At 44.7% G+C, this 27,444-nt stretch overlaps 2 protein-coding genes across 4 annotated transcripts in view; both read right to left on the bottom strand.

The window, feature by feature from the left end:
- EHBP1L1 (EH domain binding protein 1 like 1) overlaps positions 1–13,331 on the bottom strand; it is a 47,093-nt gene extending 33,762 nt beyond the window's left edge. The window contains exons 1-4 of one of the 3 annotated variants that reach the window (XM_034424371.3): positions 13,118–13,331; positions 3,076–3,133; positions 2,387–2,482; positions 839–892 (exon numbers count right to left, since the gene is read on the bottom strand). In XM_034424371.3, coding sequence (XP_034280262.2) covers positions 839–892; positions 2,387–2,482; positions 3,076–3,133; positions 13,118–13,221 — 312 coding nt within the window. In that variant the 5' untranslated portion in view covers positions 13,222–13,331. The remainder of the gene's footprint in view (positions 1–838; positions 893–2,386; positions 2,483–3,075; positions 3,134–13,117) is intronic. The other 2 variants (XM_034424370.3, XM_087880961.1) reach the window with 2 other exon arrangements.
- A 6,010-nt stretch (positions 13,332–19,341) lies between these two features.
- On the bottom strand, positions 19,342–27,366 carry FAM89B (family with sequence similarity 89 member B). The gene is made up of 2 exons (XM_034424376.3): positions 26,301–27,366; positions 19,342–21,789 (listed from the first exon to the last, which is right to left on the bottom strand). Exons 1-2 carry the CDS (start codon positions 26,559–26,561, stop codon positions 21,505–21,507), a joined length of 546 nt encoding a protein of 181 aa, XP_034280267.1. The 5' UTR covers positions 26,562–27,366; the 3' UTR covers positions 19,342–21,504.
- Between the last annotated feature and the right edge of the window lie 78 nt (positions 27,367–27,444).

Raw genomic sequence — 27,444 nt, 5'->3', positions numbered from 1 at the left:
CCAGCTATCCTTGTCTCAAAGAACAACAACAACAAAAGATTTTAAAAGGAAGTCAAGAATTAATGTTAAAAAGTACCTTGATGCTTTCTATATTTCTTCCCAAACAATTGCCAAAATGTACAGGTATTCCTCAACTTACAATAATTCATTTAGCAACTGTTCAAAGGTTCAGTGGCCCTGGAAAAAGTGACTTAGGACAGGTCCTCGCACTTATGACTATTATAGCATCCTCACAGTTACATGATCAAAATTCAGGCACTTGGAAGCCAGCATGTATTTACAACAGTTTGCAATGTTGTAACGCTTATTCAAATGAATGGGTTCACTTAATGACCACCATGAAAAAAGGCTGGAAATCTATTTCTGGTCATATGAGTGCCTCCACTTAGAAACCATAATGACTTATGTTAGAAATTCTGTTTATATATAGCACTACAGACAAAGAGCACAGTCACCATGTGCGTTACTGCTTAACTGCTCAACTGTAACAGGAAACAGGAAACTCTACTTAGAACAAAGGAGCATAGAGTAAATACCATAGATCCAAACTCGTAAACACTGCCATCTACTGGCTGAAGAATACTGCAGTTGTTGCATAAAAATACATTTCAACTTATGACCATAGTTCTGGGCTCAACTGGGGTCATAGGTCGAGGACTACCGATAATCAAAGTGTAAGAGAAACTCTTTGTTTGATTTAAAAAAAAAAAAATACTGGCCAAAGAAAGATCCGAGGCCAATTTCCAGAAAAGGATTTTTTTCCCACCAACTTTGCTACAAAATCTCCCCATCCTTTATCTGGGCACAACCAGAATCAAATCCAAGATTTGAAACGCACATTTTCTACCACAAAAGTCCAATCTTTATCTTCGTATTCTTCCACGTGAGGGTCCTGAAATACAGAAGGATGAGGAGTCAGCAAGAGGAATGGTCATCAACGTGAAAAACACCCAAAGTTTCATCACCTTCCTCATTTACATAAGAGGACATCCCTTAGCAACAAGGCACAATTTATTAGAACAACAAGAGTTGGAAGGGGACTTGGAGGTCTTCTAGTCTAACCCCTGGCTCAAACAGGAGGCCCTATACCATTTGAGACAAGTGGCTGTCCAGTCTCTTCTTGGATTGGACCCCACCTTTTTTTTAAAAAGTTGTTTCTTGTCTTGCTTTCAGGTGCTTTGGAAAATAAATTTACCCCTTCCTCCTTGTGGTAGCCCCTCAAATACTGAAAGATGCTATCATGTCACCCCTAATCCTTCTCTTCAATAGGCTATACATGCTTAGTTTCTCCTAGGAAGGAAACAAACCCCCTTCTTGAAATCCAAATTAATTTTGCCTCCTTTGATGAGGTATCTTTCCAGACCGCTGACAGGGAAGGCAGCCGCAGCTCCTAATTGTGAAATTTAACTTTTTTCCTATGTGGAAAGAGCTCTTTTGGGAAAGGGGGGCCCCACCTCATTATTGCCCTATTGCAATTTGGTGCAATAATTGGCAACTAAAAATGGCTAAAATTCTGCCCGTTTTCTGGGCTGCCTTGGACACGCAAAAGCCTCAAAAACGAGCTGAAAAAAGCTCCAAAAACAAGCAAAAAAGCCAAAAAAACGGGCCAAAAAAGCCTCAAAAACGGGCTGAAAAAAGCCCCAAAAACAGGCCGAAAAAGCCATGAAAATGGTCTGAGAAAGCCTCACAAATGGACTGAATAAATGATCTAATAAATGGACTGAAAAAAGCCTCAAAAATGGGCTGAAAAAAGGCCTCAAAAACAGGCTGAAAAAAACCTCAAAAACGGGCTGAAAAAGCCTCAAAAACGGGCTAAAAAGCCCTCAAAAACGGGCTTAAAAAGCCCTCAAAAACAGGCCGAAAAAGCCTCAAAAACGGGCCAAAGGCCTCAAAAACGGGCTGAAAAGAGCCTCAAAAACAGGCTGAAAAAGCCTCAAAAACGGGCTGAAAAAAGCCTCAAAAATGGGCTGAAAAGAGCCTCAAAAACAGGCTGAATAGAGGCTCAAAATTGGCCTGACAAAAGCCTCAAAATTGGGCTGAAAATAGCCCCAAAAACGGGATGAAAAAAGCCTCAAAAACAGGCCCAAAAAAAAGCCTCAACAAAAGGGCCACAAATGTGGCGTGCGGAGGCCAAACTCTTTTTTTGTTGTTGTTTTCCTCTTCTAAATCTAGGGTCGTCTTATAGTCCGAAAAATATGGTAATTAGTTCAGTGGTGATTTGGTGGTGGTGGTGGTGGTGGTTTTTTCGTCTTTCTGCCTCACTTGGCAAAACACGGCTCAAGGCAATGTGTGAATGAGATTCCCGAGGGAGGAATTCTCTTCTTAAATCCACCGACGGGAATCCTCGTTCTGAGACGCCGCCGGTCAGACGACGCAACTTTCTTACCCGATAAAGCGTGACCATAATGTCCACGTTTTCTGGCACCATCCATACCACTTCGCCTCGGTAAGGATTCTTGATGCCCGGTTGCCAGCTGTGAGCCTGCCAAACAACCAAAACAAAAGAGCTTAAAAATTTAAACCGCCCCCCCAACACATAATATACAGTAGTCCTCAATTTACAACCATAACTGAGCCCAAAATGTACGTTGCTAAGTCAAACGTTTGCTAAGGGACTATTGCCTCCATTTTACGACCTTCCCTGCCTGAGTCGTTAAGGGAATCACTGCAACTGTTTAAGTTATTCAAACGGCTGTTAAGTGAATCTGGCTTCCCTATGGACTTCGCTTGCCAAAAGGACACTTTTATGCGACCGTCATAAATATGAGCCAGTTGCCAAGAGTCTGAATTTTGATTACATGACCATGCAACGGTTGTAATTTTGAAAAATGGTGACTTCTTTCACTTTGTTCATTGCCGTCGTTAATTTCGAAGGGTCACTAAATGAACTGTTGTAAGTCGTATTTGAGACCTCTCCTATTGTCTATGGTTCACCCAAGTCAGACGTTTGAGCTCATTGTTATTTTTATTATTGATTAAATTTATATGCCGCTCGTCTTGAGGTCTGAGGCGATTCATCCCGCAGATAAAAGAAATCGCTTTTAATCTGATCCCCCTCTAAACGCAGAAAATCACCTTGGAGCAAATCCGTCGGTTCCTCCGTGTCCAAACCACAATTAGCTTGTCTGGTTGCCTGTGGTTGGGAGAGAGAAAAACCATCAGCCACAAACGCCAAACCAATAATGACCAAGCCACTAGTCCACAAGATTTCATTGGTGGTTGGGGTTGAAATTAGCAAACGGGGAGCAGATTCATGTGATGTAACCAATGGGAAGCTCCAGGGGGTTTGTAGTAGTATCCCACACACATAATATACACAAACACACACAATCATAATTTGGGGAAAATTTTACAATTTCTTCTAGAACAGTACTTCTCAACTTGAAAGTCTTAAAAGGCATTGACTTAAAATCCCAGAATTCCCCAGCCAGCAGGATTTAATATGGGTGGACTTCCACTCCCAGAATTCCCCAGCCAGCATTCAATTCCCAGAATACCCCAGCCAACATGCTTTAAGGTGGGTGGACTACAACTCCCAGAATTCCTCAACCAGCATTCAACTCCCAGAATTCCCCAGCCACATGCTTTAAGATGGGTGGACTACAACTCCCAGAATTCCCCAGCCAGCATGCTTTAAGATGGGTGGACTACAACTCCCAGAATTCCCCAGCCAGCATGCTTTAAAATGGGTGGACTACAACTCCCAGAATTCCCCAGCCAGCATGGGATGTCTGGGGAATTCTGGGAGTTGAAGTCCATAGTATAGTATAGCCTTTATTGTCATCGAACATCATGTATACAACAAAATTGGTTAATCTAAAAATTAACATCCATCTTAAACTTGTGGACGGTGAGAAACACTGACCTAGAGGTTGGGCAGGGGCTATAGAAACGAGGAAAGGAATAAACTGGGCCTGAGGCGGCCATCTGCTGACCCCTTTAATGCATGCACATTGCACAATCATACACTTCTTCTTGATCACAATCACACTTTTCAAGAACGGACCGTCGTTTTTCCAGAATAATAGTGTAAATAGGCTCTCCTGCTTGAGCAGTGGGTTCTACTAGAACAGGGGTCGGCAACCTTAAACACTCAAAGAGCCATTTGGGCCCGTTTCCCACAGAAAAGAAAACACCGGGAGCCACAAAAACCCTTCCCGTGCCTGGTTATTTCCTGAGCGGCCACAAAACTAGCATATGGAGTTGAATTAAACGTTCTGTTTTCTTCTGAAACTTTTCTTGGATTTATCCATGGTTGGCCTACCAAAAAAAAAAGCTCAATAAATCATGTGCTGGTGGGTGTCGCACATTAATGGTTGCGACTCATATTCTGAGCGACAGGGAGCTGCAGCAGAGGGATGAAAGAGCCACATGCGGCTCCAGAGCTGCGGGTTGCTGACTCTTGGACTAGAAGACCTCCAAGATCCCAGTTCTCTTATTCTATGTTCTCTGTTCTCCGTCTCAGAGAGCTCGTCACAAAAGCTTGGCATGCAACCAGACCGAGGGCTGTGCACCAGCTCCTGTCCAGCCCAGGGTTTATCTGCCTTCCCAGTCGTGTGTGGGCGAGGTTCCTGACCGCCTCGGGAGAAGGGCTGGGCCGCACCCGGTTGTGGCACTGGGGTGTTGCAAGAGCCTGGCTCTGTTAACTTCCCGGCGGAAATGCACGTCTCCCTCATCTGCCCCCAGCCAGACTTCTAAGAGTCTAAGGGAGGTTTTAAGCTCCTAAGGAAGCTTCTGAGATCCTGAGGAATCTTCTAAGTACTTAAGGAAGCTTCTAAGGGTCTAAGGATGCTTCTACGCTCCTGAGGAAACTTCTGAGATTCTAAGGACTCTTTTAAGTTCTTAAGGAATCTTCTAAGATTCTAAGGGATCTTCTATACTCCTAAGGAACCTTTTAAGATTCTAAGGAACCTTCTTAGATTCTAAGGAACCTTCTTAGATTCTAAGGGACCTTCTGAGATTCTAAGGGACCTTCTGAGAATCCAATGAACCTTCTGAGATTCTAAGGAAGCTTCTGAGATTCTAAGGAACCTCCTGAGATTCCAAGGAAGCTTCTGAGATTCCAAGGAACTTTCTGGGATTCCAAGGAACCTGAGATTCTAAGGAACCTTCTGAGATCCTAAGGGACCTTCTAAGATTCCAAGGAAGCTTCTATGCTCCTAAGGAACCTTCTGAGATCCTAAGGAATCTTCTAAGTACTTAAGGAAGCTTCTAAGGGTCTGAGGAAACCTTTAAGGAGCCATCTAAGATTCCAAGGAAGCTTCTGAGATCCTAAGGGACCTTCTAAGATTCCAAGGAAGCTTCTATGCTCCTACGGAGCCTTCTGAGATTCCGAGGAATCTTCTGAGATTCTAAGGAACCTTCTAAAATTGTAAGCATGGTAGATTTTTTGATACCCCAATTATTGCAATAATTGTTATGTATGGGGGTGGGAAATTTTGGGAGCTGAAGTCCACACATCTTAAAGTCAAGGTTGAGAAACCCTTCTCCCCGGTAGTAGTGATTACGTTATGAACTTCAATTTCCCAGCAATGTCCTTTCTCCTCATCTCCTTGTTGCTTGGAGCGATCTGATGCTTCTCTCATTTCGCCAGTGGCCAGTGGCCAAAAGCTAAATTTAGCTGGGTTGGAAGGGGGGGGGTAGGAAAGTCATTAATCTAGTCAGGTGTTGGGTTTAAATCTGGTCGCTAAAGAAATCCGATCTGGATTCACCACATACTTTCCTTCTCCCTGGATTCCGTTCAATTTCATCCAGAGCCATCGCAGAAGAGATTTCAGTCGAGGTTAGATCTGGGGGTGGAAACCGAGAGTCCCCCCCTCTCTCTGGCTTGCTTCGCACAACCTTGCAAAAGCTTAATATTCATTTATTTTACTTATTAAATTTATTTGCACGGGGTGCTTGCCTAGCTACATTGCTCCACTTCCTACATTCATTTGAAGCCTGGCTAAAAATTAGGGTGTGGTTGGCATAGCTTTTTCCCCAAAAATGGGTTTATTCAGTTTATTCTTGCCACATTTGTTAAGTGAATCCAGCTTCCCCCATTGACTTTTGTTTGTCAGAGGTCCGCAAAAGGGGATCATTACAACCGTCATAAAGTTGAGTCAGCTGCCAACCGTCTTGAATTTTGATCATGTGACTATAAGGGATGCCGCAAGGGTCGTAAGTCTGAAATGCGGTCATAAGTCCCCCTTTTTTCCCCAGTGCCACTTTGAACGGTCACTAAACGGAGCCCAGAATTTATGTTGCTCAGTGAGACATTCATTCAGCGCGTTTTGCCCCCATTTACGGCTTTTTTTGCCACCGTTGTTAAGTGAATCGGTGCGGTTGTGAAATTAGTCACACGGCCGTTAAGCGAATCTGGCTTACCCCACTGACTTTGTTCGTCAGAAGGTCGCAAAAAGGGGACCATGTGACTGCAGAGCACTGCCACCGTCATAAGTGTGAATCCGTTGTCTGACTGAAAATCATGCGACCATGGGGGAATGCTGCCACGGTCATAAGTGTGGGAAACGGTCACGACGTTTTTTTTTAGGACCGTTGTAAACTTCGGTCACTAAGCAGATTGTTGTTAAGTCGAGGACGGCCTGTAGCAGAATAACAGAGTCGGAAGGGACCTCGGAGGTCTTCTAGTCCAACCCCTTGCACAAACAGGAGACCATTTCAGACAGGTGGCTGTCCAGTTTCTTCTTAAAAGCCTCAAGGGATGGAGCACCCAGAACTTCTGGTGGCAAGCAGTTCCATTGGTTAATTGTCCTCACTGTCAGGAAATTTCTCCTTAATTCAAGATTGGATCTCTCCTTGATTAGTTTCCATCTGTTGCCTTCAAGTGCTTTGGAAAATGGTCGAAATTTTCTGCAAAACGAGTATTGATTGACAGCTGCCTTGCAGACCCCAGAATGGCTGGGGGGATGCAGGCAACTTCAAATAAGGCTGACAGGCATCCCCCCCACCCCCTGCAGAAAGAACCAGGTGTGCTCTTCTCCATCCTGGAGAGAGATCTGGACGCTCCCTGGAGCCAAGGCTGAATCCCGGGGCCTTCCTTCCGGGCAGCGCTTTAGGCGTGGCGTCTCAGAACATGCGGAGTCTGCCAAATTTAATTACCAAAACCTGCCTCGCCAAGGAGCCTGGCTTCCAGCCCCGGCGTCTCTCGCAAAGCCAGACTTGGGCCGTACGGTGTTGCAAAGTTGAGCCTCTCCTGCCCGAGGCTTGCCACATCGAACCATGCCCAGTCGGGGCAACCCGAGTGGCACCAGGAGCAGAGCGCGGGGATAGGAAGACGCCGGGGCTCGTTTGCAAGGAAATTGAGCCCCCCCCCACTCAAAGAGACACCCCCCCTCCAACCCCAAGGAGGCTGGAGTTTCTGTCTCTTTGCAAACTTCCCTCCATCGTTCCTCCTTCCTTTTTAGTCCACGCCGACGGCTCCTCGTGACTCAAACCCCAGCCTATTTCTCTTTTTCTTTCCCCTTCCTCCTCCCCTTTTCTTTTCCGTTTTACAGCTCAAATATTTATCGTTTCCCAAACCTTATAAGGAGGAAGAACAGAACGGGGCGAGAAGAGGGGGAGAGGGAAAAAGAAGAGAAATACGAGCTCTGGCAGCTCCCGGCTCTCCTCCACCCAAAAAAAAATAAAATAAAAAATGCTTCCAGAAAAACAACAAGGGTTTCGCTCGGAAAACTTTGCAGAAGCCCAGGGGGGGGGCCCTCCGGATACTACAATGCCTATCATTCCCAGCCGAACCGGCACAATGGCTCGGCATCGTCTTCGTCCTGCGTGGCACAAACTCCCAAGCATTCCAAAGCATGGGGAGATGATGGGAGTTGTAGTCCAACTTTCTCAAGATGGGAAGAGCTGTGTCAGCGGAATCAACAGCTGTGTCTTCAGCCACTGGCTTTGCGGGTGCAACACAGAAACCCCCCCCCCAAAAAATATGGGGTTTGCTTCCCTGGCCTAGATCTTTCGTCTTGCACAATCCCTTTTTTTCCCTCCTTTTCTTATTTTCTTCTCCAGTCAAACCTCCTAGGAAGACGGCTGCCTTTGCATAAGCTAACCCTGGCTTAACCGAACCATGGTTTCCCAAAGCAACTCAAATCACCTAGCTTCATCCAACATAGTGAGCCATAGGTTAAAACAGGCGAGCTCCTAAAACACAGAGAATCAAAGAAGGGTGGGGGACCCTGGAGGTCTTCTAGTCCAGCCCCTCCGCCCTGGGTAAGAGTCCCAGCAAAACGGCTGTTCAACTTTTGTTTGAAAAAGTCAGAATATTTCTTATTTCCAGTTTGAATCTCCCTTTTGCAAAGTTTCCGCCAACCTGTCCTATCCCTCAGGCATTTTGGAGACTAAAGCCTGGCTGCCTGGGGAATTCTGGGAGTTGAAGTCCACCTATCATAAAGCCTGCTGCCTGGGGAATTCTGGGAGTTGAAGTCCACCTATCATAAAGCCTGCTGCCTGGGGAATTCTAGGAGTTGAAGTCCATCCATCTTAAAGCCTGCTCCCTGGGGAATTCTGGGAGTTGAAATCCATCCATCTTTAAGCCTGCTACCTGGGGAATTCTGGGACTTGAAGTCCACCTATCATAAAGTCTACTCCCTGGGGAATTCTGGGACTTGAAGTCCACCCATCTTAAAGTCTCCAAGGTGGAGAAACAGCAGTCTTGCACCCTTTGCAAAAGTGATTTTAACCTAGCGTGAATTTTTTTGCCTGGTGAAAACTCAGCAACTGTTGTCCTAACATTAGACACACCCTGCTAAGTTTTCAAGCAAATAAACGAAAGTAAAATAAGCAAAGCCTCTGACGCCATTGTAACCCCACGTGGTCTCTTCCTGTAAAGGTCAGCCCGGTTGTGTTCAGCACGGCCACTCCTCCACCGAGCAGGGGTTGGACTAAATGGCCTCTAGGATTCCCCAGAACAGTAAAATTCCACCACGATTCTTTTGCAGGCGCGGCCTTTGCCCCATTTCAATAACCTGACATGGTAAAATGATAAAGGGGGAAGTTCAGAGAGGATGGTTCTCAGAGACGGCCCCAAATGTAAATTCCTGTTCAGAGTGGACTTTCTGAATGTGAGACCACTAATGTTAACAGGCTGAACGTTGTCTATCATCTATCTATTTATCTATCTATCTATCTATCATCTCCATCATCTCTGCCTGTCCTGTCCTGTCCTTTCCTTTCCTTCCTTCCTAATTTCTTTCTTTTTCTATAATCAATCTATCTCATTTATCTATAATCTCTCTCTCTCTCTCTATCATCTCCATCGTCTCTGCCTGTCCTTCCTTCCTTTTTCTATAATCTATCTCATTTATCTATAATCTCCCTCTCTTATTTCTATCTATTTCTATCTATCTATCTATCTATCTATCTATCTATCTATCTATCTATCTATCTATCTATCTATCTATCTATCTACCTATCTATCATCTATCTATCTTCTTTCTATAATCTTTCTATTATTTATCTATCTATCTATCTTTTTCTTTCTTTCTTTTTTCTTTCTATAATCTTTCTTTCTATTATCTATCTATCTAGATATCTATCTATCTATCTATCTATCTATCTATCTATCATCTCCATCATCTCTGCCTGTCCTGTCCTGTCCTGTCCTTTCCTTCCTTCCTAATTTCTTTCTTTTTGTATAATCAATCTATCTCATTTATCTATCATCTCCCTCTTATTTCAATCTATCTATCTATCATCTATATATATATCTTTCTTTTTCTTTCTATAATATAATCTTTCTTTCTACCGTATTATTTATCTATCTTTCTTTCTTTTTTCTATAATCTTTCTTTCTACTATCTATCTATCTTTTTCTTTTTTCTTTCTATAATCTTTCTTTCTTCTATCTATCTATCTATCTATCTATCTATCTATCTATCTATCTATCTATCTATCTATCTATCTATCTCATCTCCATCGTCCTGTCCTGATCTGTCCTGTCCTACCTACCTACCTATCACTCAATCATGTCTATCTATGTATCTATCTCCAATCTGGCATATTTTATTCTAATGACGAGAGTGGGATCTTGCAAAGTAGCTATGGAAGGAAGTCAATTCTGTCCCGTTTTTTGATCTACAATTCTACAAATAACCATGAATGAACGATCAGTTCTGGCCTAGACGGTTTAGCAACCCAAAAGCCAACAGACCACCTAATTAAAAGACCATCCTGGCTATATTCTTGCAAGACCCTTAACCAGGTTAGTGAAAGACCAAGACATAATATTCATACAACAGGTTGGTTTGGATAACCTCAATATTTTTCACTATACAATTTCTCCAGCCCATTTTGGATTGTAATGAAGGTGCTGGGCTACGCACCGGGAGGCTGTGAGTTCTAGTTCTGCCTTAGGCATGAAAGCTGACTGGGTGACAGCTTGGCCCACCTCACAGGGTGGTTGTTGCGAGGAAAATAGAAATGTATGTTTGCTGCCTTGAGTTAACCAAATATATATATCTTTTAAAAGTGGGATAACAACCTGATAAAAATACCGTAATTCCAATCCATTTAATTAGCACGTATATAAAATACATTTTCTAAAAATGGAACAGTGGTGGCTGGAGAATTCTGGGAATTGAAATCCACATCTCTTAAATTTGAGAAACATTTGGACTTTACCAGGTTTTTCAGAGATAAAGTCATGCCAGATTTAACCAGACTGTGCTATGCTGTCCCATCATTCTATAATTTCCAGAATTGACTACTACATGGCCCTGTTTATGGAGCTGCCCTTGAAGACAGCCCCAAAGCACAATACCACACTACATCAAAAATACCAGGATGGGTGAACACAATTAACACAATTAACCTTTTCCACACTCACACAGGCTGGATTTCATTCAATTCGCTGCCCACAATTTTAAAACTTTCAAAACACTTTAACTCCAGTCCAGAATCCCCCCAATTTCCACCCAGGAGGAATTCTGGGACTTTGTCGTCTCAATTTAAGGCCAAGGGAGACAGTAACTCGTCAAGTCAAAATGTAATCCTTGAACGTTTTCTTATGGACTAGCGACTTGGTACATCTGGGACAGGAACGCAAGCTTTCACCAATATTCAAATATGAAGTCAATATGAAGTCAAAGCTGCCATCCCATAGTTGCAGCGCGAATAAAAGACCATTGCAATAGCTGTGCGATTATAATTGAATTTAAAAAGTTCTACTGAAATAAACTCGGATTTCCCCCCACCTCCAGAAGAGTTTCAAAATTATTATTATTATTTTTTTCTGACAAGCATTTGGCCGTTCCAGCTCTTTCCTGTGGTTATTTTTAATCTGGGGGAAATATTTTTTGGCTTTGAAAAAGAGAAGTATTTGGCTAAGCTTGTCCCTTACAGCTGTTTTCCAGATTCTTCCTGGCTTTCTTTTTAATCCTGACGCGAGGCCTTTTGAGTTATTTACATAACGAAGCGGAGATGGTGTTTTGAATACATACAATCCATAAATTAATATCTTTTCTATCTAACCTCCATTCACCACTTCCTGGTGTGCAAACTCCACCCATTAATTCTCTGTATCTTATTTAATTTTTTTTTTTCCCCACCTTCTAAAGATTCTGGTTCAAAGCTCTTGAGAGAGGAAGTTGTGTCACACGAAGCTGCCCCGTTTAGCCCTGCCCTACCTGGAAAGGCCAAAAAAAAAAACCCTGCAGTTTGGGAGTTTATTTTTATTTATTTTTTTAACGTTGCAAAACTGTACGGCGGAGATTTCTTCCCTAAAACTCGAAAGCACGATTCTAGTCCTCATGAAACCCGGCTGAAGGCCTAACGGGGAAGAGGAAGAGCGTTCTTTGCAGGTCCTCTTCAATGACAGATTAAGAGGCTGGCATTCACACGGGCAAGCCTGGCTTTGACTCGGTTTAAATGTTGCTTCCCACACACACACACACACCCCATTTGTGTGTGTGGGTCAGGAGAGATGGTTGCAAAATTACTTCATACTTAAGTGGTCAGTAGAGGGGGGCGTGCATAAGTGCACTAAGGTGCCTATCGCTCCTGTCATTGTATTTTTATTCTCTTATTTTTGTCCTGGGGGTGGGGGGGGGAGGGACAAATTCCAATAACTAAATAACTAACTAAATAACTAAATAACTAAAAAGCTAAATAACTAAATAACTAACTAAATAACTAAAAAGCTAAATAACTAAATAACCAAATAACTAAACAACTAAATAAATAACTAAATAGCTAAAATAAAATAAAGTAATAAAATAATTAAATGAAATTTAAAAAATGAAATGAAATGAAATGAGATATGAAAGGAAAGGAATGAAATGAAATAATAAAACAAAATAAAATAATAAAAAAGTAAAGTAAAGTAAAGTAAAATGAAATGAGATATGAAAGGAAAGAAATAATAAAATAATTAAATTAAATGAAATTAAAAAAATGAAATGAAATGAGATATGAAAGGAAAGGAAAGGAATGAAATAATAAAGTAAAGTAAAGTAAAATGAAATGAAATGAAATGAAATGAGATATGAAAGGAAAGGAATGAAATGAAATAATAAAATAAAGTAAAATAAAATAAAATATAATAAAATGAAATGAAACGAAATGAGATATGAAAGGAAAGGAAAGGAAAGGAATAATAAAATAATTAAATTTAATTTAAAAAATGAAATGAGATATGAAAGGAAAGGAAAGGAATGAAATAATAAAATAAAATAAAATAATAAAAGAATAAAGTAAAATAAAATAAAATAAAATAAAGTAAAGTAAGGTAAAATAAAAATAAAAATCAGACTTTTGGGGAGGATTCATTCCTTCTAGGGGTTGCGAAGGTAGAAGTCCAGAAAACGGGGATCGGTGCCCCCCCAAAATCTCTCCCCAGATTACAAGACAGGGGCATTGGGTGGGTGGGTGGGTGGGTGGGAGTCCCTTTTCCCTGCTAAGCCCCCAACAGAGAGACACCCCTCCCCTAGGAGGGAGGGAGGGAGGGGGGGCTTCACTCTGCCAGCCTCGCCTGTCCTACCTTGCAAGGCGGTTGTGCGCCAGCCCAAGGCGGTGCCTTTCCCAAAAGGGCTCCAAAGGGGGGGGACCCTGAAGATCATCCATCCGTCCGCCCACTCACCACCACCACCCCCTCCGCCCACTCCCAGGCGGGGGCCCGATTCACCATTTCTTGGTGCACTCCACCACCAGCTCCTGGTAGCAGGCGACGAAGCGGAACTTGGCGGCCCGTTTGCCGACGCGCTGCAGCCGCTTCCAGACGGAGCTCATGGCCCATGCCCGACCCGGCTGCTGCCCAAGCGAGGAAGTCCGGGCGAGGAGGCGACCAACTTGCAAGGAGGAGGAAGGAGGCGAGCCTGGAGCCCGGGAGGGAGGGGGCGTGGCCGAGGGAAAAAAAGGGGGGGGAGTGGCCGAGAGGGGGGCGTGGCTGGGCAACGCCCCCCCCCCCGCAAGAATAACAGAAGAATAAACTTTTTAAACTTTCTTTTTTTTTGGGTGGGGAGGGAAAGATACTGCAGGCTTGCTTGCTACACACCTATTCGGAATGGAAAATAGAATTTTAAAATTTTTAAATGTTTAATTGGTTTGTGGTTTTTTAAATTTTGGGCCAAATTTATATAGATTTTAATTGTTTTTAATATTTGTATTTCATGTTTTTAATTCTGGCTGTGCGCCGCCCTGAGTCCTCAGGGAGAAGGGCGGTATATAAATTGGAAAAAAAAAAAATAAATAAAAATAAAAAATAAAAAAAATAAAAAAATAAAAAAAAAGAATTGAAAATAAAATAGAATGTAGAACATCACCGTAGTATGGAATAGAATAACTTAGCATAGGATATAGAAAATATAGACTTCAAATAATAAGAGAATAGAGAATAGAGAATAGAATCAAGGATAGAAAATAATATAAAACAGAAATAACGGATAGGACAGAGTGGGATTCGGAATAGAAGAGAAGAAAGAAGAGGATTAGAAATAACATATAGAAAATGCCGTAATATAGAATAGAATAATTTAGCATAGGATATAGAAAATATAGACTAAAATCATAGAGAGTAGAATCAAGGATAGAAAATAATATAAAACAGAAATAACGGGTAGGACAGAGTGGGATTCAGAATAGAAGAGAATAAAGAAGAGGATTAGAAATAAAATATAGAAAATGCCGCAGTATAGAATAGAATAATTTAGCATAGAATGTAGAAAATATAGACTAAAATAACAGAGAATAGAATAAAGGATAGAAAATAATATAAAACAGAAATAACGGGTAGGACAGAGTGGGATTCAGAATAGAAGAGAATAAAGAAGAGGATTAGAAATAAAATATAGAAAATGCCGCAGTATAGAATAGAATAATTTAGCATAGGATATAGAAAATATAGAATAAAATCACATAGAATAGAATAGAGCATAGAATATAGTATAGCATAGCATATTATAGCATAGCATAGAATAAAACAATAGAATAGAACAGAACAGAGTTGGAAGGAACCTTGAAGGTCATCTAATCCAACCCACAAGAGTCCCTGATCAGAGCTGGACAGGAGGCCACTAGGAAATCACAGGTTCGAATATAAATGTGTAGATAAGAACAATGAATATTATAATGTGTGTATGTATATATATATATGTCTTTCTCTTTAGCCAGGTTCTACCTACGTAAACCAAGATATTATGCAGCCCTAGTTCAGTGAAATCACACTTCACTAGTTTCTGGGCTCTTTTTCTCTTTCTGGCAGCCAGCAGACCCTTTGCTACCCATTGGGAGACTAAGATAGATCTATTTCGGCCGAATATATATATATGTTGGAGTAATGTGATTATCCTACTATTGAATAGTAAATAGGAATGATAGAATAGAGAACTACAAAAGCAAAATACGTAAGTCGATAGGAAATGCTGTAAAATTACCATTGTGATATAATCTTCAATACGTTATGTCTTGACATGTTTTGTTTTTATATATGTGTGATTGTTTTTTCGTGTTGTTTTTAAAGACAAACTGTTTAATAACAATTTAAAAAAAAAAAAAAAAAAGGAAATCACAGGTTTGCAGGGAAATCCAAAAAAAAAAAAAAAATCCTCCCAGAAACATTCATGTTGTCCCGAAAAATCACCAGGACTGAAATACTTAAACTTCAAACCTTCCCACTAGTTCAAAGGCAAGCAGATGCCTTCACCCAGCTGATTTGCTTTCAAAACTCCAGGTGTTGAATATTGAATGTAATTCGGTAACCAGGTCAAGGGTGGTTGTGTAAACAGGGCCTAAGAGTGCCTGCCTGCCTTGTTTTTTCCTCCTCCCTCCCCAGCCCTTTTCCTCGCATGCTGACTGTCTGAAGGAAAGAATGAGGTCATCTAGAGCTTCCTGGCTTTAATTTCCTTTGGCAGTCTTTTGGGAGAATAATAATAATAATAATAATAATAATAATAATCCGGTGTGTATACTTGCACAAGAGGATTAAAAGAAATACAAAGAAATCAAAACTATAAAACTCCTTTCGAGGCGGCCTCGCCTCTTTCTTTCTCCCTCCTTCCTCCGTTTCTGCCTTTTCGGAGCTCTTCGTTTCTGGCTCAGGAAGGATAAATAAAGAACCCTGTAAACCGATCCTGGATTCCAGCTTTGCTCCCGGACCGAAGGACGTGCTCTCATGCCCCCAGATTTAGCAACCGAGGGACAGATACTTTCTCCAGGCACGCCCCCCCCCAAGGGTTGGGTTGGGTGGGTGTCTCTCTCTGTGTGTGTGTGTGTGTGTGTGTGTGTGTGTGTGTGTTTTCAAACCCAAATAGATGATATATGAAATTTATAACAACAAGAGGACCAGAGTTGGAAGAGACTTCAAAGGATGCAAGAACTGGGTATGGTTAGTCTGGATAAAAGGCTTAGGGTGACATAGAAAATAGAGTAGAGTAGGGTAGGGTAGACTAGAGTAGACTAGGATAGAAAATAGGATAAAGAATAGGGTAGGGTAGGGTAGGGTAGGGTAGAATTAGAATTAGAATTAGAATTAGAATTAGAATTAGAATAGAATAGAATAGAATAGAATAGAATAGAATAGAATAGAATAGAATAGAATAGAATAGAATAGAATAGAATAGCGTGGCTTGGTGGGTAAGGATACTACAAAATCCCCATTCCCTCCTCATTCCAGGGGGAAGGATATTGCAAAATCCCCATTCCCTCCCCACTCCAGGGGGGAATGATATTGTAAAATCCCCATTCCCTCCCCACTCCTGGGGGAAGGATACTGCAAAATCCCCATTCTCACCCCACTCCAGGGGAAGGATACTGCAAAATCTCCATTCCCACCCCACTCTGGGGCCAGCCAGAGGTGGTATTTGCCGGTTCTCAGAACTACTCAAAATTTCCGCTACCGGTTCTCCAGAAACTGTCAGAACCTGCTGGATTTCACCCCTGCCTTATACCACTCTGGGGGAATCACATGACCACAGGGATGCTGTCAAGGTCATAACTGTGAAAAAACGGTCATAAGTCACTTTTTCCAGTGCTGTTATAACTTCGAACGGTCACTAAACAAACTGTTGTACGTCAAGGACTGTTGTACTTCAGAAGAAGATGCTTATCACTTACGATGAGTTATGTCTGGAGTGGTTTTAGAAAGGATATCAAGTGGCTATCTGACATTATTTTTCTGACGCCAATCCAATCTGTTTTTTAATCGCCTAGGCACTTTTACTCATCATGCCTTCCGAGGGTTTTAAAAACAGTTTGCAGGCTGACTACGGAGAGTTTACAGTATTTATTATAAACCTCTCCATCCTGGAAGCCACGTGGCCAACAGGTGATGCCTGAAGGGAAGGAGAGGCTCAGTGGCTAAGACCCTGAGCTTATCGATCAGAAAGGTCGGCAGTTCGGCGGTTCGAATCCCTACTCCAGGTCTCCTGCGTGGAGGACTACATGACCTCCGAGGTCCCTTCCAACCCTGTTACTGTTTCTTTCCCTCTTCTGTAGTGGCCAAAATTGTGGAAACCTTTTGGGAAAAGTGTATTTTTGAGGTTTGATGGCTAATAACACCACTTTTTTTTTTTTTTTTTTTTTGGAGTTTCAAGATAATCCTATTCCACTGCTGGAATGACCTGGGAATAGCCCAATAGCCTTAACCTAAATGAAAATCTATGGAGCCGACGAAAGAAACTTCTTAGTCAGAAGCGACCCAGCAATAAAACCCAGTTAACAGAAGCCATCCTTCAATCTTGGTTTCACATTAGAACAGCTGCAGAACTCAAAGACTTGGTTCCCTCCATGGGAAGACATTGTAAGGCCGTCATTCATGCTAAAGGTTACCCAACGAAGTATTAACTGACATGGGGATCATTTTTGTATATCTCGTTTTTTCCGTGGTGATAATTTTTGCATGTCTCGTTTTTTCTACGTGTTTCACTTTTCTTCTTTATACTGTAACTGCTATTCTAATAGCAAATCCTTCATAAAAGTGATTGCATTACATTCTTGATTAAATTATCTTTCCATTGATATATAATTTTATGGGACTACTGCCCAAAAAAACTGGTGTTATTAGCTAAGTTTTAGAAAATACACTTTTCCCAAAAAGTTTTCGACAATTTTGGCCACTACTGTAGCTCAGCACCGCTCAAGATCCATCTCTTTGTTTTTAAAAATTAGGACAGGCTGAGAACGATGAATCATTTTCCTGGCTTCCCCGTGAAAAAAAAAAGAAAAGAAAAAAGAAAACCAGGAAGCCAAAACCGATTGCAAAAGCCTCTCGGATGGGTGTGGTGGCTCGAAGCTGCTCCCGAGAAATTTTGCTTTTTCTCTGAAGATGACGGAGAAATTTTTCGTCCCGGTTTGGCGGGTTGAGAGAGAAATCCAACAGCTTCCCGCAAACAGAACAATCTTCGACATCCTTCTATGAAAAACAAACTGAGTGAACCGCTCCAAGGCTACCTTTCCCCAACCTTTCCCCTCTGAAGGTTTTGGACTACAACTTCCATCATCCTCCACCCACCACAAGTTGCAGAGCACCAGGGTGAGAAGGATGGGCCCAGAGGAGTGTGGGGCAAAGGTACTTGGTCATGTTATGGCAGGGGTGGGCAACTTTGGCATCTCAGTGGTGAAATTCAAAAATTTGTAGGCGTGGCTTGGTGCTCACGTGACTGGGTGGGCGTGGTTTGGTGGTGGGGAATTCTGGGAGTTGGAAGTTCACCCCTCTTCTGAGTTTCCAGCTTTGAGAAACCCAGATCTCGCCCAACCCAAATCCCATTGTGGCTGCTCTGCACAACGCCAGTGGATTGCAAACACAACAGGAAGCCACAAACAATGGCCCAGGCGTGTGTGTGTGTGTGTAAAAGACGTGGTTTGTGTGCTCCAGAGGTGGGAAAAAACGTGAACCCAGGGCAAGGAGGTGGAAGCTCACCCAAACTGGGGCTCCTTGAAGTCTGAAGTTGGCTGGGGTTAAAACGGAAATGGGAGAATGTAAAACAGCACCTCTGAGCATGCACAGAGTAGCTTTCCGGGTCACAGCTGGCCTTTTCCACGCCTGAAAAGCAGGATGAAAATAACACGGGAAATCAGCTCTCGAGGAAACCAATTCACCCACCCTTGAATCTTGGCAGTCCAGTTGTTTAGAAGGGGAACTGAAAAAAATTGCAGATGATACTAAACTAGCAGGAATACCACTCTGTAAAGCCTTAGTAAGGCCACACCTAGAGTCCTGCATCCAGTTTTGGTCACCACACTATAAAAAAAGATGTGGAGACTCTAGAAAGAGTGCAGAGAAGAGCAACCAGGATGATGAGGGGACTGGAGGCTCAAACATAGGAAGAACGGTTGCAGGAGTTGGGGTATGTCTAGTCTAGTGAAGAGAAGGACCGGGGGAGACAGGAGAGCATCTTCCAATATTTGAGGGGCTGCCCCAGAGAGGAGGAAGGGGGCCAAGCTATTTTCCAAAGCACCCGAAGGCCAGACAAGGAAGAATGGATGGAAACTGACCAAGGAGAGATTCAACCTAGAAATAAAGAGGAATCTTCTGACAGTGGGAACAATCAATGGATGGAACAGAAGCTGCCTTCAGAAGTTGTGGGAGCTTCATTCCTGGAAGCTTTCAAGAAGAGACTGGACTGCCATCGGTCAGAAATGGTGTCGGGTCTCCTGCTTGGGCGGGGGGTTGGACTAGATGACCTACAAGGTCCCTTCCAACCAACCCGGTTCATCTGAATCTGTTTTATCCTGAAGAAGCCGCAACCCCCTGGAGACAGATTCGTTCCACTGCTGTACATTTTTTTTTTTTACCCTCCAGAAATTCGGCCTGATTTTTTTCAAACGAGATCCAGCAGCTTTGAAGCAATCCTTACTTTCGGTTGAGATACTTGCAAGATCTGAACTCGCAGCTAGGAATGGACTCAACACTCCTTTTGTTCAAGAGGCTTTTAACACTTTATTTCTCGCGCCTCCCTCTTTTGCTTGCCGTGGACGGGGGTGGGGGGTGGGGATGCTTCCCAAATGCTCTCAGGTTTATTTCAAGCCTCGAAAAACCCACCACCACCATCATCATCATCCTATTAGAAAACACTATGCAATTAAATATTGAGCCAAGGTAACCTGGCTAGAGTGGGACAGTCATAAAATCCAGCCAAGGCAATATGACCAGATTTATTTATTTTTTTTAAACCCCCAAACAAATGTTCTATCTAGCACATTCCTCGCTAACTATTTCTTCTCAGTCTGCAATTGAGGAGGAGAAAGTGGGGTGCATCAGCCCCCCCCCCCACGAAGGAAACTTAACATGTATCATGCAAAAACCTATTTGGCTGCTTACCAGGGGCGGGTTCAGGAGTGGGCTGCTGCAGGTTCGCGGGAACCTCTATAGCTAAGATTCTGTGCAGTTCGGAGAACCCCCAAATCCCACTCCTGGCTGGCCCCGCCCACCCCATCCCACCCCGCCCCTCCCAGGAGTCCCCAGGCAGCCCGTTTTGGGATGCAGGTAAGGCTCCCGGAGGGCGAAAAAGAGGCCTACTGGAAGTTCGGGAAGGCCCGTTTCTGGCCTCCAGAGGGCTTCTGGAGCCTGGGGAGGCCGTTTTCCCCCTCCTGGAGGATCAAGAAAAGCCTCCGGAGCCTGGGGAGGACAAAAATCCCCGCCCCCTGCCATGGTGCAGGAGGCTGACTAGGCCACGCCCATCATGCCTAGCAACCGGGCAGAGAACCCCTTGCTAAAAATTTTTGAAGCCCACCCCTGGGGGGGGTTCATACATTTGTGCAAAGCCCCTCCCCGCCTTTGCCAAATAAACCCGCACCTCGTCTCTTATCCTAAGCCTTAAATCAGAGCTTAAATCAATGGCTCCTCTGACATGCTAAATCAAAGCTAAATCAAATCTTCTATTTTTATGCTAAAGGTTTTCAGCAGCAACATGCCAGAAGCAAAAAGGAAGGTGCATTAAAAAGACTTCCCTCCCCTCAACCCACCCACCCACCTCCCTACATTTTTAACCCGGTCATCCCAATCTTTCTTGCAAGTTTCCATTGCAAAAAGTAAAATAAAATAAAATAAAATAAAATAATACATTTGCAATAGAAGTCTCTAAGAGTTTTATGTTTAGGGTCTTTGCTTGCCCAAAGCTTCGGATCCTCGGAATGCAAGCTGGACTGGCCATCCCGGTTTCCAAAAAGAAAAATAAGTTCCTAGTCCTCATGATTCCGATTAGGTAGATCGGAAGGTCATTTAAACCCGGGCATTTGGACAAGGAAAAGTCTCGGCCGCTGAATTGGCAGTTCTTAACTCCCTTTAGGGATGCTGTTAGTCCCGCAGGGGGAGCAAAAGAGGCTCAGCACCCCAAATTTCATTCAGCCACAGGAAACCTGGCAGTAGGGAAAGAAGAAGAAAGAGGCAAGGGAAGGGCCTGAATCTTGCAGAGATGCAGCCAAGCCTTTCTTATCCTCTAAATATCGAAAGAGCTTCACAGGCAACCCGCATCTCCACGCAAGGATAAACTTTGCTGGTCATTGACCGAATAAATAAAATAACATTTTCCTTTCAATTTCCAGGTCAATTTCCCCAAATCGGGCCCCAGTTCCAGACGGTCGTCTTGTCCTCCACACGGGCCAAAAATTATTGAAATTGGTGGGGGTCCCACATTGGAAGAAAAATGCCCCACATCTTTGGGGTGGGGGGGAAAGGGGAAGAGAAGCTGGAAGACGGAGAGGAAGATTTTTTTTTTCAGGAAATTCAAGCGATGTTCCGGTTAATTTCGACCCTCCCCTGCGGTCTTTCCCAATGCTTTTTCCGAAGACGTTTCGCAAAAGGAAGAAGAAAAAAAATATCTCAAGATTGGATCCCAATTTTGTGTTGCAAAATTGGGGACTCCCTGCTCGGAAGCACCTGCCTGCAGTTTGCCCCTGCAACCATCTCTCTTTTCTGGAAAGGCCAACGAAATCCTGTCGATTTCTCGAGGGAAACGTGATCGGAAAAAGCCCAGGAACTAGGTGGAAAGCTGAAAAGGGGCTGGACTGTTCCAGAAACAAAACCATGATGCTTTATTCCAATCCTAAAATTCCAACTGGCCTTTCCTGGTGTCTGGCTCAGATTGCAATATGGAAAGAGTCCTTAAGCCACTGATCCCGGGAGTTTTGAGGCTGGAGGAAGCGCAGCTGCTGGCCTGGAGGGGGTTCCCGCGGCCCATCCGGACTTAACGGGTCCAGGTCGAAGTCTTCTTCCTCGTCCGAGAAGCCGTTTTCGGCAGCCAGGCTGCCTTCCGAGTGGAGCGAGGATGACATGTCCTGGAAGAGGCTTTTGAAGTCCTGGATGGACTCGTACAGTGACCAGAGCTGGCAAAGAAGAGACATGTCCAGTTGTCGGAGCCCCACCTGCAGCAGGGAAGGAAAGCAGACGTTGAGCTTTGGGAGCTGCCGGGATTCGAACCGGGAGGGCCCTGGTTAGGTGGAAAGCGCTTTCTCAAATCAATAATCAAGCAGCTTCAGATGTTTTGCAATGTTGATAACTTAAAGACGGGTGGACTAAAACTCCCAGAATTCCTCAGCCAGCATGCTTTAAAATGGGTGGATTAAAACTCCCAGAATTCCTCAGCCAGCATGCTTTGAGATGGGTGGACTTCAACTCCCAGAATTCCTCAGCCAACATGCTTTGAGATGGGTGGACTAAAACTCCCAGAATCCCTCAGCCAACATGCTTTAAGATGGGTGGACTAAAACTCCCAGAATTCCCCAGCCAACATGCTTTGAGATGAGTGGACTAAAACTCCCAGAATTCCCCAGCCAACATGCTTTGAGATGGGTGGACTAAAACTCCCAGAATTCCCCAGCCAGCATGCTTTAAGATGGGTGGACTAAAACTCCCAGAATTCCTCAGCCAACATGCTTTGAGATGGGTGGACTAAAACTCCCAGAATTCCCCAGCCAGCATGCTTTGAGATGGGTGGACTAAAACTCCCAGAATCCCTCAGCCAACATGCTTTGAGATGGGTGGACTAAAACTCCCAGAATTCCCCAGCCAACATGCTTTGAGATGGGTGGACTAAAACTCCCAGAATCCCTCAGCCAACATGCTTTGAGATGAGTGGACTAAAACTCCCAGAATCCCTCAGCCAACATGCTTTGAGATGAGTGGACTAAAACTCCCAGAATTCCCCAGCCAACATGCTTTGAGATGAGTGGACTAAAACTCCCAGAATCCCTCAGCCAACATGCTTTGAGATGAGTGGACTAAAACTCCCAGAATTCCCCAGCCAGCATGCTTTGAGATGAGTGGACTAAAACTCCCAGAATCCCTCAGCCAACATGCTTTGAGATGGGTGGACTAAAACTCCCAGAATTCCCCAGTCAGCATGCTTTGAGATGAGTGGACTAAAACTCCCAGAATCCCTCAGCCAACATGCTTTGAGATGAGTGGACTAAAACTCCCAGAATTCCCCAGCCAGCATGCTTTGAGATGAGTGGACTAAAACTCCCAGAATCCCTCAGCCAACATGCTTTGAGATGAGTGGACTAAAACTCCCAGAATCCCCAGCCAGCATGCTTTGAGATGGGTGGACTAAAACTCCCAGAATTCCCCAGCCAACATGCTTTGAGATGAGTGGACTAAAACTCCCAGAATTCCCCAGCCAACATGCTTTGAGATGAGTGGACTAAAACTCCCAGAATTCCCCAGCCAGCATGCTTTGAGATGGATGGACTAAAACTCCCAGAATTCCCCAGCCAACATGCTTTGAGATGGGTGGACTAAAACTCCCAGAATCCCTCAGCCAACATGCTTTAAGATGGGTGGACTAAAACTCCCAGAATTCCTCAGCCAACATGCTTTGAGATGAGTGGACTAAAACTCCCAGAATCCCTCAGCCAGCATGCTTTGCATGGGTGAACTTCAAATCCCCGAATTTCCCAGTCAGCATGCTTTGAGAGGATGGACTTCAATTCCCAGAATTCCCCAGCCAGCAGGCTTTAAGATGGGTGGAATAAATAATATATTTATAAATAAATAAATAAATAATTTATAAATATAAATAAATAAATAAACAAAAGCTAAACAACCAAGTGGTATAAAGCTGCATGTGATTTTGTCAGCAGCAAATGGGACAGAATGGCTGGCTGGGGAATTCTGGGAGTTGAAGTCCACAAGTCTCAAGGTTGCCAAAGTTAGACACTCTTGCTTTAGAATAAAATCAGCCAAATGGCCCCTGTTCTGAAACCCACAAAACTTTTAAATGACGGTAGTTCTATGGGATTTTGCTACCCTCTGGTGGAAAAAACCCTGTACTGTACAAGTTTTGAACACACAAATGTTCAAAAAACGGTCCATTTTTTTTTCCACTATCCAATTTCATTGCTTCGGATGAAACTGAAATCCCAATGACCAATTATTATTTTTTTTAAAAAAAAAAATAATAATTCAAAGTTGCCAATTTCCCATTATTTCATTTCTGCCCGGATCCAATTCCAGACAGAGAGCTCCCAATTCTTGCAAAGGAAAGAAATTGCAGAGTTAATTTTATCTTTCCTGCTTTTCCGTTTCTGGATGCTTCTAAAGGCTTTTTATTAAACGTGCATCCTGCCTTTTGAATATAAGACAGTGACGGTGTCATTTATTTAAAACAGTGTTGCGTGGCAGTGAGGATAATTAACCAGTGCAAACAATTCCTTGCAGAAGTTGTGGCTGCTTCATCATGGCAGGTTTTTAAGAAGAGACTGAAAAACAGCCTGAACGCGGCTGAGAAAATGGCCTGAAAACAGCCCAAAAAACAGCCTGAAAATGTCCTGGAAAACAGCCCCAAAAACCAGCGTGTTTTTTGGCCATTTTTGAGGCCTTCAGGTCGTTTTCCAGTGCTCCGACATCCGCGAAGACCAGAACAGCAGCTGGCAATGGTGCCTGTGCCCACAGAGAGGGCTCTCCATGCCAATTGTGGCACGCGTGCCATAGGTTCGCCATCACGGTTATAGGCACTCAAAGGCCTGCCAAGCGTGCCCCTTCCCCAAATGATTGATAATGGCTATTACTTGGCTGATTGAAAAAGTCTTTCTGCATTGACAGGATGAGGGGGTGGGGGGCGATCAGGTCCGCCATCCTTCCCTGAAATCACCAATGATGGGACCCAGGGAGGATGAAGTCCCTGCTCAGCTCTCCCGCCCCCACTTTCTCGCCTACCTTGCAGAGTCGTGCTGTTACCCAGAGAGAGCATGCCCATCCTAAGTGGTCTCATGGTTGAGGCATCAGGCTAGAAACCAGGAGATGGGGAAATCTAGTCCTGCCTTAGGCATGAAAGTTGGCTGGGTGACTTTGGGCCAATCACCTGGAGACTGTGAGTTCTAGTCCTGCCTTAGGCATGAAAGTTGGCTGGGTGACTTTGGGCCAATCACCAGGAGACTGTGAGTTCTAGTTCCGCTTTAGACATGAAAGCCAATTGGGTGACTTTGGGCAAATCACCAGGAGACTGTGAGTTCTAGTTCTGCCTTAGACATGAAAACCGGCTGCGTGACTTTGGGCCAATCGCCAAGAGACTGTGAGTTCTAGTTCCGCCTTAGGCATGAAAGCCAATTGGGTGACTTTGGGCAAATCACCAGGAGACTGTGAGTTCTAGTTCTGCCTTAAACATGAAAACCGGCTGCGTGACTTTGGGCCAATCGCCAGGAGATGGTGAGTTCTAGTTCCACCTTAGACATGAAAATTGACAGGGAGACTTTGACCAATTACTAGGAGACGGGGAGTTCTAGTTCTGCCTTAGGCACAAAAACTGACTGGGTGACTTTGGTCTAGTCCCCGCTCCCTCTCTTCCCCCCTCCCTCTCTCTTTCATTCTCTCTCTCAGTCCAACCCACCTCACAAGGTTGTTGTCGTCGTAGTCAAAATAAGGAGGAAGGATATATTTGCTGCCTCGAGTTATTTGTAAAAACAATGAAGGTGAGAAACGAACAAGACAAATAACCTCCAATAAGCAGCCCCACCGCACCCAATTTAGCTCTTGGCATGACGCGAGTGGCTAAATTTAGACCTACTCCTGGCGCCCCGGATTCAAAGCATCTCAGCCCAGGCTCTTCTCCACGGTTCTGTGGCTTGCAAGGCGCTTTTTTTTTTTTTAAGTGTCTGCTTTGCACTCAGGTGAGCCGCGGGAAAAGGGGTGCTTTTGTCCCCCACCTCCCGCGGCAAAGAAAACGGGGTGGCTGCAAACTTCGGGTCGCTTAAGGGGGAGATGAGAGGTGTGGAAATGTAATGAATGGATCCAATGTGGGAGTTACATCCTTGGAGGCTTTTGCAGAAGAGATTGGACTGCCATTGGTCAGAAATGGTAGGGTCTCCTGCTTGGTGGGGTTGGACTGGATGACCTCCAGGCTCCCTTCCAACTCTGTTAAACTGTAAATAAATGGTTTAAGGTCCCTGCTTTTGGGGGGTTGGACTAGATGACCTATAAGGTCCCATCCAATTCTGTTAATCTGTAAATAAATGGTATAGGGTCTCCTGCTTGGCGAGGTGGTGGGGTTGGACTAGATGACCTCCAGGTTCCCTTTCAACTCTGTTAATCTGTAAATAAATGGTGTAGGGTCTCCTGCTTGGCGGGGTTGGACTAGATGACATCCATGGTCCCTTCCAACTCTATTAATCTGTAAATAAATGGTGTAGGGTCCCTGCTTTTGGACGGTTGGACTAGATGACCTCCAAGGTCCCTTCCAACTCTATTAATCTGTAAATAAAATAAATAGACTAGGTCGGTGGGGCGGGAGGTGGGCTTCTGCCAGGTCTTTTGGGAGGTGGGCTCAGGTGGGGGGGTGGGGCCGATGGGCATCCCAAGGAGCCTGGGGTTTTTTGGAGGGGAGGGGGGATGCGCAAAGCCACCAGAAGCCCCCCACCCAAATCCGCCGGCCATTGCTCACCATCTCCTTGCGCAAGACGGCCAGCGCGGCATCCAGGTTGGCGGGCCGGGGGGGTCTCGGGGGCGGCGGCTTCTCCCCGGGGACCGCCTGGGCTTGGCGCAGGTCGTCTTGGATGCGCGACTTCTTGCTGTAGACCTTCTGGATCTCGCGCCACGAGCCGCCGCTGGAGTTGAGGATGCCGCTCAGCCCTTTGGGCAGCGGGGGAAGCCCTTCCAGCGCGCAGGCCTGGCCGGCCGGGGGCTCCGGAGGGGAGCAGCTCATGGCCCCGCCGAAGGAAGAAGCAGCGGCTGCGGCAGCCGGACGCCCCCGGGGGCCATGGGGGCACTCGGCCTATGCTCAGAGGCACTCTCGGCCCCGCGGCTGCAAGCGCCCGATCGGCTGCACGCCGGCCTTTGTCTGCTGCGGCGGCGGCTGCGCCCGGATCGCCCGCCCGGCTGTGCGCGCAAGGACGCCGCAGCCGCTTAAAGGGGCCCCGCCGGGCGGCCCGGGAGGCAGCGCGGCCTCTGGCTCGGCGGGGCAGGAGCCGCTCCGCTCCGCGACCTTCCGGACAGCCGCCCCGCCTGCGCTGAGCCCGAGGCGCGATTCCCACGTGCCAGGAGCGGGATGAAACCGAGCCAAACTTGCGGATTAGATCGAGCGCCTTTTTAAGTCTTTCCTTCCTTCTTTCTTTCCCTCCGTCTCCTTCCTTTCGCCCAGGTTTTTCCTTCCTTCCTTCGCTACCTCTGTTCGTCCCTTCTTTTTCTTTCCATTTGACCTTCTTTCCCTATCTTTTTCCTTCAGTCGTTCCTTTCCTTCCCTCCCTTTTCCCTATTTCTCTTTACCTCCCTCCCTCCCTTTCTCTTCTTTCCTTTCTTCCTTCCCTCCCTTTCTCCTTTCCTTTCCTTCCTTCCTTCCCTCCCTTTTCCCTATTTCTCTTTACCTCCCTCCCTTTCTCTTCTTTCCTTCCTTCTCTTTCTCCTTGCCTTCCTTCCTCTTTTCCTCCCTCCCTCCCTCTTCTTTCCTTCCTTCCCTCCCTCTCCTCTTGCCTCCCTCCCTTTCTCTTTGCCTTCCTTCCTCCCTCCCTCCCTTTCCCTTATTTCCTTCCTCCCACCCTCCCACCCTTTTTTTTTGGCTCTCTCCCTTTCCTTCCTTCCCTCCCTTTCTT

The sequence above is a fragment of the Pantherophis guttatus genome, chromosome 18, assembly GCF_059756535.1.
Source record: "Pantherophis guttatus breed Tessera chromosome 18, ASM5975653v1, whole genome shotgun sequence".
Classification (NCBI taxonomy): Eukaryota; Metazoa; Chordata; class Lepidosauria; order Squamata; family Colubridae; genus Pantherophis; species Pantherophis guttatus.
Note: the sequence above shows the minus strand (reverse complement) of the source record. Positions and strands in the feature narration are given on the sequence as shown.